General features: G+C 37.4%; 2 protein-coding genes and 1 pseudogene across 5 annotated transcripts in view; 2 read left to right on the top strand and 1 right to left on the bottom strand.

Moving 5' to 3' along the window:
- LOC102291551 (E3 ubiquitin-protein ligase TRIM39) overlaps window positions 1–2327 on the top strand; it is a 4833-nt gene extending 2506 nt beyond the window's left edge. Inside the window, exons 2-3 of the mRNA XM_005951715.3 lie at window positions 166–366; window positions 457–2327. Of these exons, the coding sequence (XP_005951777.1) occupies window positions 355–366; window positions 457–2109 (1665 nt within the window). The 5' untranslated portion in view covers window positions 166–354 and the 3' untranslated portion in view covers window positions 2110–2327. The remainder of the gene's footprint in view (window positions 1–165; window positions 367–456) is intronic.
- An 89-nt stretch (window positions 2328–2416) lies between these two features.
- LOC106632628 lies at window positions 2417–8501 on the top strand (annotated as a pseudogene).
- Window positions 8502–11332: 2831 nt separating this feature from the next.
- The window catches only part of LOC102291027 (CD209 antigen-like protein C), a 6053-nt gene continuing 2385 nt past the window's right edge, over window positions 11333–15000 (bottom strand). Inside the window, exons 3-6 of one of the 4 annotated variants that reach the window (XM_005951714.3) lie at window positions 14824–15000; window positions 13816–13952; window positions 13592–13692; window positions 11333–13437 (exon numbers count right to left, since the gene is read on the bottom strand). In XM_005951714.3, the coding sequence (XP_005951776.2) occupies window positions 13296–13437; window positions 13592–13692; window positions 13816–13952; window positions 14824–15000 (557 nt within the window). In that variant the 3' untranslated portion in view covers window positions 11333–13295. The remainder of the gene's footprint in view (window positions 13438–13591; window positions 13693–13815; window positions 13953–14823) is intronic. The other 3 variants (XM_042216492.1, XM_042216491.1, XM_042216490.1) reach the window with 3 other exon arrangements.

Raw genomic sequence — 15000 nt, 5'->3', positions numbered from 1 at the left:
AAATAATTCCATCATCGTGCACTTTAGTTATCTTGAAGTCTTTCGGGCCTTTTGGTGTTGCTGAGCTGCTCAGTGAAAGTACCAGATTTTTGATTTGCCTACTCCTGAAGTTTTTTCTACTACTTTGATTTAATTTGTTTGTTTGTTTTTGTTTGTTTTGTTCAGCTTAATCATGGATCCCTCAGTTGCACTGACATCTCTTTGGGCCTCATATTCTAAAGTGAAAAATGAAAAGCTATAAAAAGAATCAACAGTATGAAGCAATTTCATTTTTCATGAAATCATGATCGAACAGACCTCATCTGGCTATGAAACAGCTTACCTAATTGTCCCATTACCTGTGAGCTTCTGCAAATGAGAGACAAGGTAATTCCCAAATATTTTTCTTAAACCCGTTGAATCAGACATCTGTAAAAAAAAAAAAAATTCCCTAAAATGTTTACTTTTGTTTTGTAGACTGCAGACATGTTTGCTGCTAGTAATCTGCAACCTGAAGATCAGTTTCTGTGCTCCATCTGCCTGGATGTGTTCACTGATCCAGTCACCACACCATGTGGACATAACTTCTGCAAAAACTGCATCACCCGGAACTGGGACATTAATGTTAGGTGCAAGTGTCCCCTATGTAACAAACTGTTCAAGAGACGACCTCAACTGGAAATAAACACTTTGTTCTCTGAGGTAGTTGCTCAGTTCAGAGATGAAGCTCAACAGAATGCAAGCAGCAGCTCAGAGCAACAAGCTGCCAAACCAGGAGAAGTTCCCTGTGACTGCTGCACTGGAACCAGACTGAGGGCCCTGAAGTCCTGCCTGGTGTGTCTGACCTCCTACTGTGAGACTCACCTAGAACCTCATCTGACAGTCAAAGGTCTGAAAAGACATCAGCTGATTGAGCCTGTGGAGAACCTGGAAGGCAGGATGTGTATGAAGCACGATAAACATCTGGAGCTGTTCTGTAAGACCGATCAGACAAGTGTCTGCACGCTCTGCTCTGTTTTAGACCACAAGACTCATGAGTTTGTACCTCTGAGAGAAGAATCTGAAGAAAAGAAGACAGAGCTGAGGAAAATGGATGATGAAATTCAGCAAATGATCGAGAAGAGACGACAGAAGATTCAGGAGATCAATGAGTCAGTGAAGATGAGTAAAGATGCTGCAGACAAACAGAAAACAGAAGGTGTTCAGATCTTCACTGTTCTGAAGGAGTTTATTGAGAAAGACCTGAAGAAGGTCATAAAGGAGATAGAAGACAAACAGGAAACAACAGAGAAACAGGCTGAAGGTCTCATCAAAGAGCTGGAACAGGAAATCTCCGAGTTGAAGAAGAGGAGCTCTGAGCTGAAGCAGGCCTCACGCTCTGAAGACCACCTCCACTTTGTTCAAAACTTTTCATCTCTGAAAGCTGTTCCACCTACCAAGGACTGGACAGAGGTCATCGTCCTTCCACCAACGTATGAGGGGACTGTGATGAGAGCTGTGGCTCAGCTGCAGGAGACACTCAAAAAACATTTTAAGAAGCTGCTTGCTAAGGCTGAGCTGAGGAGGCTCCAGCAGTATGCTGTGGATGTGAGTCTTGATCCTGATACAGCACATCCTGAGCTCATCTTGTCTGATGATGGGAAACAAGTGAATTTTGGTAATGTGAATCAGAGTCTATCAGACAATCCAAAGAGATTCACAGTTTTTGCAAATGTTTTAGGAAAGCAGGGTTTCTCTTCAGGCAGATTTTACTTTGAGGTTCAGGTTAAAGGAAAGACTGACTGGATTTTAGGAGTCGCCAGAGAGTCAGTGAACAGGAAGGGAGGAAACTCAGTAAAGCCTCAGGATGGTTTCTGGGCTCTATGGCTGAGGAACAACAACGAGTACACAGCATGTACTGGCCCAGCAGCCGTTCTCTCTTTTCAGTCTGCTCCTGATAAAGTGGGAGTGTTTGTGGATTATGAGGAGCGTCTGGTCTCCTTTTATGATGTGTATGCAGCAGCCTTTATCTACTCCTTTACTGGCTGCTCCTTCACTGAGAAACTTTACCCATGTTTCAATCCCTGTAATAATGATAATGGTAAAAACTCTGCACCTCTTGTGATCACTCCTATCAATCGCATTAACTAGACAAGAAAGGTTATTACATTTTATTTGAAAGTAGTCTGTGAAAAGATTGTAATGTTGTTTTATTCTTCTCTTTGACAACATGTTTCTCAATACTGAATTTTCATAATTTCACACTCCCCCACAATTACATTCTTCTCCCTTTAAGAGGGAAAACAGGACGTCTAGTCTAGTGTCGTTTAAACCAAAGGAGCAAAAACATTTAGGAAATGTCCTTGTAGCCAATCAGCCAATCTGTAATTATGTCTTCAATAATGATGTGTTTCAATGCTGTCTCCACCATAGGACATGTTTTCTCAATCATCATGTGCCTGTCTGTATATTTTTTATATATATGTTTTGTACACAGGTCTCTCTTGAAAAAGAGGGCTTGATCTCAATGAAATTATCTATTTAAATAAAAGATTTAATAATGATAAACAGACTTTCTTTACATTAACAGGATAAACCTTAAACCCCAGTCAGAGACAACAGTCAATGGTTGTTACTTTCTTTGCACTCAGATAAATAACAGCATTGATGCATCAAAAATGTATTGTATATTATATAAAATCTTATACTCTATATATCACATATAAAAATCATTATTATAACACGTGACTTTTCTTATGTCCCTTGAAATACTGTTTTTAAGAAAAATCATGACACAGGTGACCTGAACCTTTGTGTAATATCTATTAGGAATAATATATTTCCTCTATTTTATTCAGGGGAATCTATGATGGTCAAGATGGAAGTATTTGATGACCTCTCATGAAATGACCCATAAGAACCATTTCAACATTTTCTGCATCAAGAAATGAATGTTTGCAAATTCCACTGGTAATGTAGTTTGTACTGCAGGTGCAGCAGGTGTTCATTGGCGGTGTTAGTAAGAGTGATCTCATGAGGTTGAGCATATAAAAGCTAATACTATAAAAAGTATTGTGGTAACACACTACATGAAACACAGTACAAAACAAAAGTGTTTTTTCTTTTCGACCTAATAATCAATAATGTCATTAAATCTACTGAAAAGGAACTATTAGATAATGTTGAGTCATTTTTAGATATGTAGCAATGAAAATGTCTGCAACGGAGGGTTAAACACAAAGGCAGGAAAAGTTAGGCACTGTGGTGTTTACGAAAAGAAAATGCACCAATCAAATTTGCTGCTGGACTTTTACACCTTTCATTTCACACTGACATGTCAGAATAACTCAAGTAGCATTAACATAAACTGTAAACAATCAAAGTTAAAAAAATTCTGTTCTTATTGTTCACGAAACTCTTCATGTGGAGGGATGAAGGACTGGAAACTTCCAATTCAGTTTGTGACAAATGTCTTCACTTTTTTGGAGAAAGTTGTAAGCACTAGCGCCTTCATATGATCCATCCATCTCAACACCCTGTTTGGCTTTTGTTGACCACTTTGAGCCTGTCTCTCCTTATTAGAACAGTTCATTTCCAGTATAAACCCATCAGGATTCCCCTTTGATGTTATTCCTCCTCAACTCCTTAAGAAGGTTTTTCCTACCCTTGGTCCTTTTATTCTTGCCATTATTAACAGTACATTGACCTTTTGTAAAAATATTTTTGGGCAATTCTTGCTGACAAAAACAGGCCTTGACCATTCTGTTTTGTTTCAGGGGCTGTCTCCAGGCTACCTTTCTTTTCTAAACTCCTACAAAAAATTGCCTTTACCCAACTGAAGTCCTTCCTGGGTGAATGTGCAATTCTGGAAGTGTTCCAGCCAGGACTAAAAGCTCACCAAAGCAATCAGTATGTTTTATTAAGGCTTTTTTAATGTTATATTTTTTAGCAATAGCTTCTGGTGACTGTGTGCTACTTGTGCTTTTGGACTGAACAGCTGCCTTTTAATGCTGTGTTCCTTGAGATCCGCGTGTCCAGGGTGGAGCAGTGGGTGGGCATCACTGGCTCAGCTCTCCAATGGTTTAGGACCCACCTTTCTGATAGAACCTTTACCTACACCTCTGCTGCCCTCCTCTTGCAGGATTACACAAGCCTCTATTCTTGGAACTGTCCTTTTCTATTTGTACCTGTTACTACTTGGAATAATTTTACAGAAAAATAATATTTGCTTCCATTATTATACAGACGACTGTCAAATTTATTTTCCATTGATGCAAATTGCAGCATCCTCTCTCATCAGTGCTTTGATCACCAGTGAACTGCCTACTCAGCATACTGTCAAACTGGTCATGGTGGAAGATGTTGAAGGTCCAGACTTTCTGTTGCATGTCCTCAGTGTGACCCTCCTTTCATCTGTGAAGACAACCGGCACACCATTGGACAACCTGCTGGTTCTAGTGTTCACAAGTAAATGTCAATCAAGCTGCACGGCTCTGCACAGGACCCACTAAAGGACGTCAGTCCCTCATGCCACCCTCACAGAGTCTGTTTCTGACAGTTTGGTACTGCTGGGTTTATACACTCATCCTTGCCCATCTCTTCTTGTGTAACAGCCTTAGTATCTCCTCAATAGGACTGAAAGATTATGAATTTAACTGAGTCTGTGATCGAGTGTTACCTTCATTTTTCTAGCACTTTATAATCATCTGTGGACCTGAAAGAGGAACCAAAACCTTAACAAACACCTGCAGGAAGAGTTGGAGAAATAATAGGAAATTAAACGTCAAATTCTTGAAATGAAACTTAATGTTAGTGTGAGTAATAGCAGTAATAGCAGTACTACAGCCGAAAGCTCTGGATTTGTGTCTCAAAATCAAACAGTGTTCATCTTTTGTTTCTAAGCAAGTGACTCAAATACTGGTGAGTACAGAACGAGCCACACTAACTCAAAACTTCACTTATACTGTAAGTGCTAAAATTTTAAGAGTACATTTTTTACAGTGGTTTGTTTTAATTATCTATATTAAATTAAACGTAACTCTCATGAATGTTTCTCCTTCTTTTTTTAAGTCTCAGAAATGTTGTTGAATTCAAATTCAAAATCAGCTAATTTTTCTCTTAGAGTGATACTTTTTTTCTGTCAGCTTACACATGATGCATAGTGTTTTGTTTGCATTTGACAAGCAGACCTGATTTTTATTTTTTGGAATCATATCACATATTTTGGATTTTACAACATTTGCTGTTGAAAAGATGCTGAGAAAGTGTTGTCCTTAAACACTGAGCAACCACCTATACCACATGGTGACATAAGCCTTCAAAATGTAGCCAGAATTGCCTTTTTTAAGTTTCCTCCAGTGAATGATCAGAAAACACATAGAAAATACAGGGTACCGATACTTGTTTCTGTTTCTCTACATCACCAACATTAAACTGGTGCAATTTATTAATATCCTGATATCCCACGATGCTGATCCTCAAAGTATGCTATAGAAAAATCATGACACCAGTGTAGAATTCAATTGAATGTAATTTTTTCAATGCTGAAAACGGCATGCTTCAGTCTCCTCCTATATCCATATGAAGTTATGAGTGTTAAAAGTTGCTGCAAAAATTTTGAAACTTTAAGAGTGCCAAATTCCAATTCACCCCCACTTACTTAAGAACCAGGAAGTGTGAAGTAAAAAAAAGAATATGCATGGCTTTATAAATATATTAAAGATATTTTACCGGAAAAAACGGCTGAAGAGAGATGATGAATGATTTTCCATGGACTAAACTATGACTAGAATTAAAGAAGTGGTTATGAAACCAAACATAGTCACACTCTCATCTGAAACAGTGCAGGATAACATGAGAAATGTATTTAAACTTGTAAACAAACATAAAGTCCTGGGATTAACTTCGTAGACCTGATTGATATAACACAGTTCTAAAAATCCTAAAACTAGCTCGGGGTGAGTCCTCCAGTGAGGAGATTGTAGTGAACGGCAGCACTTAGTGAGTAAGCTCTACATGTAGAAACATAAAGTGAGTGTGCAGGTGATGTCTCTGAGTGGATTACTCTACTCTTAAATTATTTGATGTGATTCTGTGATTTTTGGACTCCATGCAACAGAAGATAGTTATACCTTGAAGATTTTTTCAAGTTCTTTGCCTCATCTGAAATTGCTGTCATGATCCCACTTCGACAGTTCTAAACCACTCACAGAAAATCGTTAGACTTTAACTCATCATGCTTTGACTTTTGTTCCCAGAGTGCAGATATGTTTGCTGCCAGTAATCTGCGATCTGAAGATCAGTTTCTGTGCTCCATCTGTCTGGATGTGTTCGCTGATCCAGTCACCACACCATGTGGACACAACTTCTGTAAGAAGTGTATCACTCAGCACTGGGATAGAAATGCTCCTTGTCAGTGCCCCATGTGCAAAGAGGCTTTCTACTGTAGACCTCTGTTGAAGGTTAACACTTTGTTCTCTGAGGTGGTTGCTCAGTTCAGAGATGAAACTCAACAGAAAGCCAGGAGGAGCTGGAACAGGAAATCTCAGAGCTGAAGAAGAGGAGCTCTGAGGTGAAGAATCTAATATGCTCTGAAGACCACCTCCACTTTATTCAAAGCTTTTCATCTCTGAAAGCTGTTCCACCTGCCAAGGACTGGACTGAGGTTATTGTCCTTCCACCAACGTATGAGGGGACTGTGATGAGAGCTGTGGCTCAGTTGGAGGAGACACTGAGGATAGAAATGAAGAAGCTGTTTGAGGCTGAGCTGAGGAGGCTCCAGCAGTATGCTGTGGATGTGAGTCTTGATGCTGATACAGCACATCCTGAGCTCATCTTGTCTGATGATGGAAAACAAGTGAATCATGGAGATGAAAAGCACAATCTTCCAGACAACCCGGAGAAATTTTCTTACTGTGTTTGTGTTTTAGGAAAGCAGAGTTTCTCTTCAGGCAGATTTTACTATGAGGCTCAAGTTAAAGGAAAGACTGACTGGGAATTGGGAGTGGCCAGAGAGTCGATCGACAGGAAGAAAATAATGACTCTTAGTCCCGAGGATGGATTCTGGACTGTAGTGCTGAGAAATGGAAATGAGTACAAAGCTCTCGATGATCATGATGTCTGTCTTTGTCGTCCGTCTGGTCCTGAGAAGGTGGGAGTGTTTGTAGATTACGAGGAGGGTGTGGTTTCCTTTTATGATATAGATGCAGCAGCTCTTATCTACTCCTTTACTGGCTGCTCCTTCACTGAGAAACTCTACCCATACTTCAATCCCTGTAATAACGACAATGGCAAAAACTCTGCACCTCTCCTCATCACTCCCATTAATCACACTGAGTAGAAAAATGATTTTATATGTAGCAGTCGGTGACACTGATTGATTTGGTCTTCTTTTCTTTTCTGATTCTGATTGATTTGTTTGTGTTTTTATGTCATATTCATCTTAAATTGATCTTAAAGTCTGAGTGATGCTGATTTTGACTGAGGCAAAATAGTCTTTTAATTTTTTTTATAATTACAAAACATTTTTGTTTGTCCTTGTTTTTTTCTTTTGGTCATGCCTGTGATGATGTTATTCACTCATAAAGGATAAATAAATTGTGTTTGCATCACAAATCCACAAAAAGCAAAAGATCTGCAAGTATGACAAAATATTCTCTCAACCATTTAGTGGTAAACAGGGCAGATTGCCAATGTTTATAAATGAAAGTCTCTATTCTAAAATTAAACTATCCACATTCTCAAAAACTCCCATCTTTCATCCATAATTTTTATCACAGTGCCACTCAGCAGAGTTTAGAGTTAGACTAGAGTTAGAGACTCTAATTATCGTTAGCTCACCATTCAAACTCATTCGGTAGTTCAAGAATCTGGAGACATAATATTTGCAAACATAATAAAAAAAAACATTAATTATGGATAAGGTGAGAAATTCCTCTTCCAGAGAAGACACTTACTTCTCCTCTTTCCTTCAGAACTTTTCCTCAGTAATTTTATCTCACAGCAAGTAAGTAAATGCAACAATCTGCTCATAGTGATCATGCACCCATCTTCCTGACATTAAACATCTAATCACAAATCAAACCCACCACAAGAGGGCGACTCATTACATCACTTCTTTAACACCTATTTTTTGACACTTTCTTTTAGACAGGGTGGATTATATTTTTCTTGTTCAATGATGAATACCATTACAATTGAAAAACAACAAAATGAATTAGAAATTAAAACTGATTGCTATTCTAACAAACGAGCAGCTCAAATACAAACACTTTTAATAAAGTGCAGCTCAAGCCTTTTGGAGAAAGCTGCATTCCTCTGAGCAGAACCCAACACAACCCAGAAAGCTTTTAAAAAATAATTAATTAATTCTTTACAAATTTTGAATTTGGAGGTAGAATCAATATTTGTCAAAAATATCCAAAGTCCAAAAATTTTAAATACATTTATGTCTTCATACATTTACTGTTATTGTAACAGTAAATGTTCTTTTGCTTTAGACAGTAGAATATAAAACGAATAAATCTGAGAATAGAGTAAGGCTTTATAAAAATAAAGTGGTACAGTAGATATTTACTGTCACTGTCATGAAAAACTAGGAGACAACCATGTGAACATGCTCTTAGAATACCTTTCTATTTTACACTTATTCATTGGTTCAAAAGCTAAATTGTGACAAATGAAAGTTTTTAGGCAAGTTACTTGAACAGCATTGTGCCGCTCCCTGTAAAATCAGTCAAATCTGAGGTTGCCACTGGACCTTTTCAAAATCAGAGGATTTGTTTGTTGTTTGTACGACAGTTTTAACCTTCATACTGTAAGAAACAAAAACTATCCAGCATTTTTCATTTTTTAACTCCCCCACACTTTTTAAGGCAGAAAAATAACACATTTAATGATTTTTTAAAAGTAAATTAATAAACCAAAACTACAAGTCTCAGGTTTTGAATCTAAAATCATGCATTTTTTCTTCCTGGCAAACATCATGAGCAGATATCGTAGTTTCAATATCAGATTCCACTGCTTTAATAACTGTGATGCATAACAGGAGCAAGTATTAGTTCACTGGATGGTCATCTTCTTTCTCAGTACTCAAAGGAGAAAAGTTGAACAAATGCTTTTTGGGTGAACTTTAAAGGGTCATATCACAATGGGCAGGGTGCAAATTTGCCAAGGGTGGATGGCAAATTTGGCTAAAGCCACTTTGCTATCCCACTCCCACTGAAAAAGCTTTCAAGTAAAGCCACAATTGTAAAAGTGGAAAAATATCTGACATATTGTTGAGTCAAATAAATAAGCAAACAGGAGAGACATTTTCTCTTGGTGCAAAAGTGCAATGAACTCACCACTCACTGGGACAGCTGTGAGTGCAACACTTTGCAGTTTTTTAATCATGCTTTAGATTAGCTGCATAAGCTGATTAATGACCTCCTTCCAGTTTTAAAGAAATATGAGGGGTACTTCCCAAAATCTGAGCTGCATTCCTCGGTCAAACTGGTTACCATGATTGCCCCACAAAACTGCAGTTTACCAAATAATTAAAGTGAGCTTGCATTACAATAACTTTTGTGAACTTTTGTCCACTTATTACTTTGAAGGATCAGTCATTTCTAGCATAACCCACCGTGAACTGAAACAGCTGTATTAACATTTCCGCATTTATCCTAAATATAGAATTAAAGAAAAGCTGAGACATCATGAATTGTCTCAGTTGTAGCTGAGAAGTCAGTTAAACCTCAAAAGGTTGTTTCTTGTCTATTCAGGTTAAAGTACTAGTATGAACTGTGTCATGCCACAATCTAAAGAAACTCAAGAACAGATGAGAAACAAAGTCATTGATCCCTGTCAGTCTGGAAAAGGGCTACAAAGCAATTTCAAAGGCTTCGGGACACCCTCAAACTGCAGTGAGAGACATTTCCCACGAATAGAGAACCCTATCCAGGAGGTCACAGAAGAATCCAGTACAATAGCCGCTGTGGCTGAAAACCACAGTTTTTGAAAATTCAGAAAAAGCTGGAGGTCAAGTTAGAGAGAAGTGAGCTTTTCTCGAAGGTCCACTTCCCTCTTTATTAACATTCCTGAACTCAGTTGTGTGTTTTCCAGCTAAACATGGAAATACAGAACAGATGAGATCTTCAGATCTACTTCAGTTTTAACTCATGTATGGGAAATTAATATTTTCACTCACATTATTCTCAGTTTACATGTAATTCTGAGGTTTTCCTGAAGTTTTCTTTTTTAATAGTATGAACTGGGACTTTTTTTTTTATATAAAAGGCCTTTCCTGGGATGTTTAATACTCTATTTTGACCACTGTATTAAATGAGATATCATGTCTGCTTTATGTCACAATTATGATAAAAAGATCATTTTATCAAAGTGTTAGCTTCAAATGTAGAGGTAAAAATTGCCGTAAAAGATAAAACATACAGAAGTACATCACATAGATAAGTAGAATATCAGAGCAGCTGCGACACATCACTATCTCACTGAGTATGCCAATTGCTGTACCTATTGGCCTGCTGTTCAATCAGTTAATGCTCCTTAAAGTATATCTGGAAAGAGTCCTTGTCCTGAGGAAGCCATCGCACTGGCATCCTAGAGATAACTCTCTAACAATATGTGTGCAACTGCAATAAACATGCACAATAACAGTGTGTGGGTCCCAGTCATTACATGTATTATTTTACTCTTCTGAACTCCTTTTTCTGACCACCTGATATTTCCTCTGTGCTTGTACAGCCTTGATCCATGATTTGAATCTGCATTGTTAACTCAGGTGGGTGGGTGTTCAGATATCTGAGGTGAACAGCGTTTTGTGAGTTTCTGAATTTGCAAGGTGTAGTTCCAAATATCCACTAACACAAGTGGTTGTCTATTAAACAGGAAAGTGCTATTTAAACTATTAAAACTCAATACAAACAAGTTCCAGCTGTAGCATGTACTATGAAGTATGCTCAGTAAAACCAGAGCACTACTGAAAACCCAGCATTAATCCTGAAGTTAATGCTTTAGTTTAAGCTTCCTGTATGCAAAATTTTTGTTTTTACAGAATTGTTATCCTGGAAAAATTCTCTTTCTGTATTTTTAATTTTAAATTGTTTTGTTGTTTTTTTTTACTTTGGCTGAAGTACAGTCAAAAGCTTTCATTTACTATATGCACTATAATTAACTTTCTTTCCTCCTACATGTCAATAAGTGGTATTACTGCAGCTTGGACGCAATCAGAAACCACTGCAGCTCAGCTTTTATTATCATTATGGTAACCTAGCATGCTGCTTTCAAAATGATTAAATAGTTTTTCTATTTACAATAGTTGTAGTACAATGACTCTTACTTTGATCCAAAATAAAAACCAGTGCAGATAAATCAGATGAATAACACTACTGCTTTAATTGTCTCAACTGTGTTTATTATTGATGTATACAAGTTTACTGAATGATAATATTCGGTAAATTTATATACTTGGATGCATTTATTGATTGTTGGGTACTTGCAAGAAAAAAGATTGAATAGGGATAAAGTTGATGAACCATACCATCTTTAAGCTAGGTTAAGAAGCAACATAATGATTAGCAAGCAGGAGTATGGCTTTATGCCAAGAAAAAGCACTATAGGCTGATGTTTGCTGTGAGAGTGCTTCTCTCGGTATGGAGAAAGTCAGAAGAGGTGCACTGTGTCTTTTATGAATTTAGAAAAAACAGAGGAGCTGAGGTATTGCACGAAGTCAGAAGTGGCAGAGAAGAACAAAGGGTAATGTGGGACAGTGAGATAGTCATGAGGAGTGGAATAGGAGTGACAGACGGATTAAAGGTGGGCATGGAGGGCATCAGAGATCTACTCTGAGCCCATCATCAGAGATCTTGTTTGCGGTTGTGATGGACAAATTGACAAATCAGGTCAGGCAGAAGTCTCTGTGAACAATGATGTTTGTAGACGACACTTATCTGTAGTGAGAGCAGGACCAGGTGGAAGAGACTATTGAGAGGTGGAGAGAGAAGAGGAATGAAAGTAAGACAGAATGAGTGAGGATAGAAAGAGTAGAGGTAGTAAAGATATATGAGTTTAAATACCTGGGTTTAACAATTCAGAGTGCACTGGAGAGTGAGTGGAGATTAGTGTCAGGTGGGATTTGGGACAGAAGAATAGCAGGAAACGTGAAAGGGAAGGTTTACAAGATGGCAGCAGGCCTACTGTGATGTATGGTTCAGGTTATGGTTTGTGCACTAACAAAAACATGGGAGGCAGAGCTGTATATGTTAAGACTTTCACTAGGACTAGGATGAACAATATTAGAAATGAATAAATGAGAGCGAAAACTTGGGTTGGGTTTTGCATTTTTGCACAGCACACTGAGAGGATTTTTTCCCAAATCTTCAGTCTTTCCTCAATAAATGAGTCAGGTGGAGTAAAACAAGTCCAAATTGTCAACATTTTAATGATTAAATTGTAAATACAGATGGAAAGTTTATGATAACAGAATATTTTTCTATAAGATGAGAATTTTTGAGCATGGGATTGTTGAGCAAGTTTTTTAATCTAACACGTCTTAAAATTGTCATGACCAGTCACACCAAAGCAGATCGCCGGCTGATTAAAGATCCTGGATATAGTAACAAAAGATATTCTTGATTTAGAAAGCAAAGCGAAAACCCTTTAAACTTGTTTCCATCTAAGACTATGTCCACACGTACACAGGTATTTTTGTAAGTGGAGATTTTCCATTTTCGTTTAAAAAAAAAAAGAATCATCTTCCACACATGCATTTTTATAAAATATCTCTATGATATAATGCTGTGTCGAAATGTTGGCCAATCAGAAGTCTAGATGCCTGAGAGGGTAAGCGTAAACAAAGATGGCGCATAGAAGCAGAAATGAGTCCTATGTGTGGACAGACAGTGAGGTGGAATTATTCCTTAATATTACACTTGTTGTGAGAGTGTCTGTGTTGAATGTAAAAGCTACGTCCAAAGTTCACTCTGTCTTTCCAAGTGGAGGGGCAGCAACTGTGTGTGTATATGTAAGCGTGTAAAAACTGCAGATCTGATGTTAAAAAAGGTGCACACCTTTGATGTTGCGTGGCTAAATCTCCATTTTGCTCGTCCACATGTAAACGCAAAAACTGAGTTTTTCGAAAATCTCCACCCTGGCAGGAGTTTTTAAAAATCTCAGTTTTCAGTGGACAAAAGGGCCAAACGCATAGAAAAAGCTGTGTTTTCAAAAATACCCGTGTATGTGTGGACGTAGCCTAAGTGGCCACTGTTTTCTGTTCAGCTTCATTTCAGGAGTTGATCTCATGGCTCTGTTTTCTGCACTATTTGTTGGGCATGGATGTTAAGTTATGGAGAAACTCTCTTCTCACATATCCAGAATTTTTCAATGGAACATGGTGCATCATTCCAGCTGTTTTCTGAGTCGTAAAATCTTACTTCTCCACAGTTTTCACTTCTGCCACCATTTGGTTCACCACTATTCCAGTAGCTGAAATACAGATAAAATTATAAGAGTTAAACTCAACAGATCAGTCAGTCTTTTGTTTTTAGTAACAAGATATGAATTAAATTAAGTTAGTTAATGTACTTGATGATATAAGAAGACTTTATGGACAAGAGAGGAATTTAATTTTTATTTCAACCTTGTGGTCATGCGAGTCCCATCCACCCATTTCCATCTTCCGTCTGTCTCTGAGTCAGTCAGTCCAATCCACAAAGACTTCTTGAACTGGTTCACAAAATTCTAGTTGAAAGACAAGTAAGTGTAAATATACAGAACTTAAAGTGATGTGTCAGTGCATTCTCTGATTTCATTCAGTGTTTTATTCTGAACATAGTACATTAATTTATGTTTGCACACACACACCTGTTCCTCTCGCCTGTTGATAATCATCAGGTGTGCACCTTTTTGAAGACAGTCTTGTCTGCTTTCTTCCCAGGATTTCTTCTCCAAAGACACTTGGTACAAACTATCACTGAAGGCCACCCAGTTTCCTTGGCAATCTGTTAATAATTTGGGCTTTGTTAGGATCTTATCTTTAAGGCTAATATCTCATAATTAGCATCACATATTTGTTACACAAGTGTCAGTTGTACAAATTCACAAAGCTTTAACATATGAAAGAAAAAGAAAACACTGTCCCATTGTTGCACAATATGTCTAGTTTTACATCAAATAAAAAAGTTTTATTTTGGTTTTGTGTTTTAAAAGAACATGAGAAGAAATGCATCATTTTTGTGCATTCAGAAGGAGTGTGTGGGAAATATATATTTTATCTAAGGATTTTGCTTGAGTCAGCAACTGTTACTGACCACTGAAAATAAGGAGAAACTCGAGGTTTTGTCCAAAGTCCACTTCTCAGTTAGAAGGCTTCATGGTGCGTTAGTAATTTCTAACATAACACACACTGTGAACTGAAACTGCAGTATTAAAATTTCTGTCATTGGTTACGTGTCTTTCACAACTAAATATGGAAATAAAAAAACAGCTGAGACATACTGGTTGAAGTTGAAGATAAAAATGAAGAGAATCTTTTTTTCTTGTCTACATGGATTAAAGCACCAGTATGAACTATATCTAAATAGACTTAGAACATATGAAATATTCATATATTCACATTAAGCTTAATTTACATTTAATTCTAGGTTTTACTGAGGCTTTCTTTTTTAATAGTATGGAACTGTCCAGATGTTAATATGGTGGAAGGGACACTGAATTTCACTTTTCAAGTCTTAACCAATATCGTTAACGATGTGATTCAATAATGCATTAAATGAGAAAAAAACAACAACAACACCGTCATGTACTTGAGTGTTAACTTCAAATGTAGAGGCAAACATTTCTGTACGAGATAAAATGGAAACAAATAATTACCTTGAAGTTTTCTCTGAAGATTGTCTCTATTTTTGGTCATGTCTTCAAATCTTGTCTGGAGCTGGTCTCTCTCTTTAACTTTGTTGTTGTAACTGGTCAGCAATTGGTCCTTTTCAGTTTTCAAGTTGTTGTAACTGGTCAGTAACTGTTCTCGTTTGGTTGTCAGGTTGTTGTAAC

Source organism: Haplochromis burtoni, unplaced genomic scaffold, assembly GCF_018398535.1.
Source record: "Haplochromis burtoni strain Fernald_Lab_line unplaced genomic scaffold, NCSU_Asbu1 Contig_1083, whole genome shotgun sequence".
Lineage (NCBI taxonomy): Eukaryota > Metazoa > Chordata > Actinopteri > Cichliformes > Cichlidae > Haplochromis > Haplochromis burtoni.
This window is presented reverse-complemented; position numbering and strand designations above follow the sequence as displayed.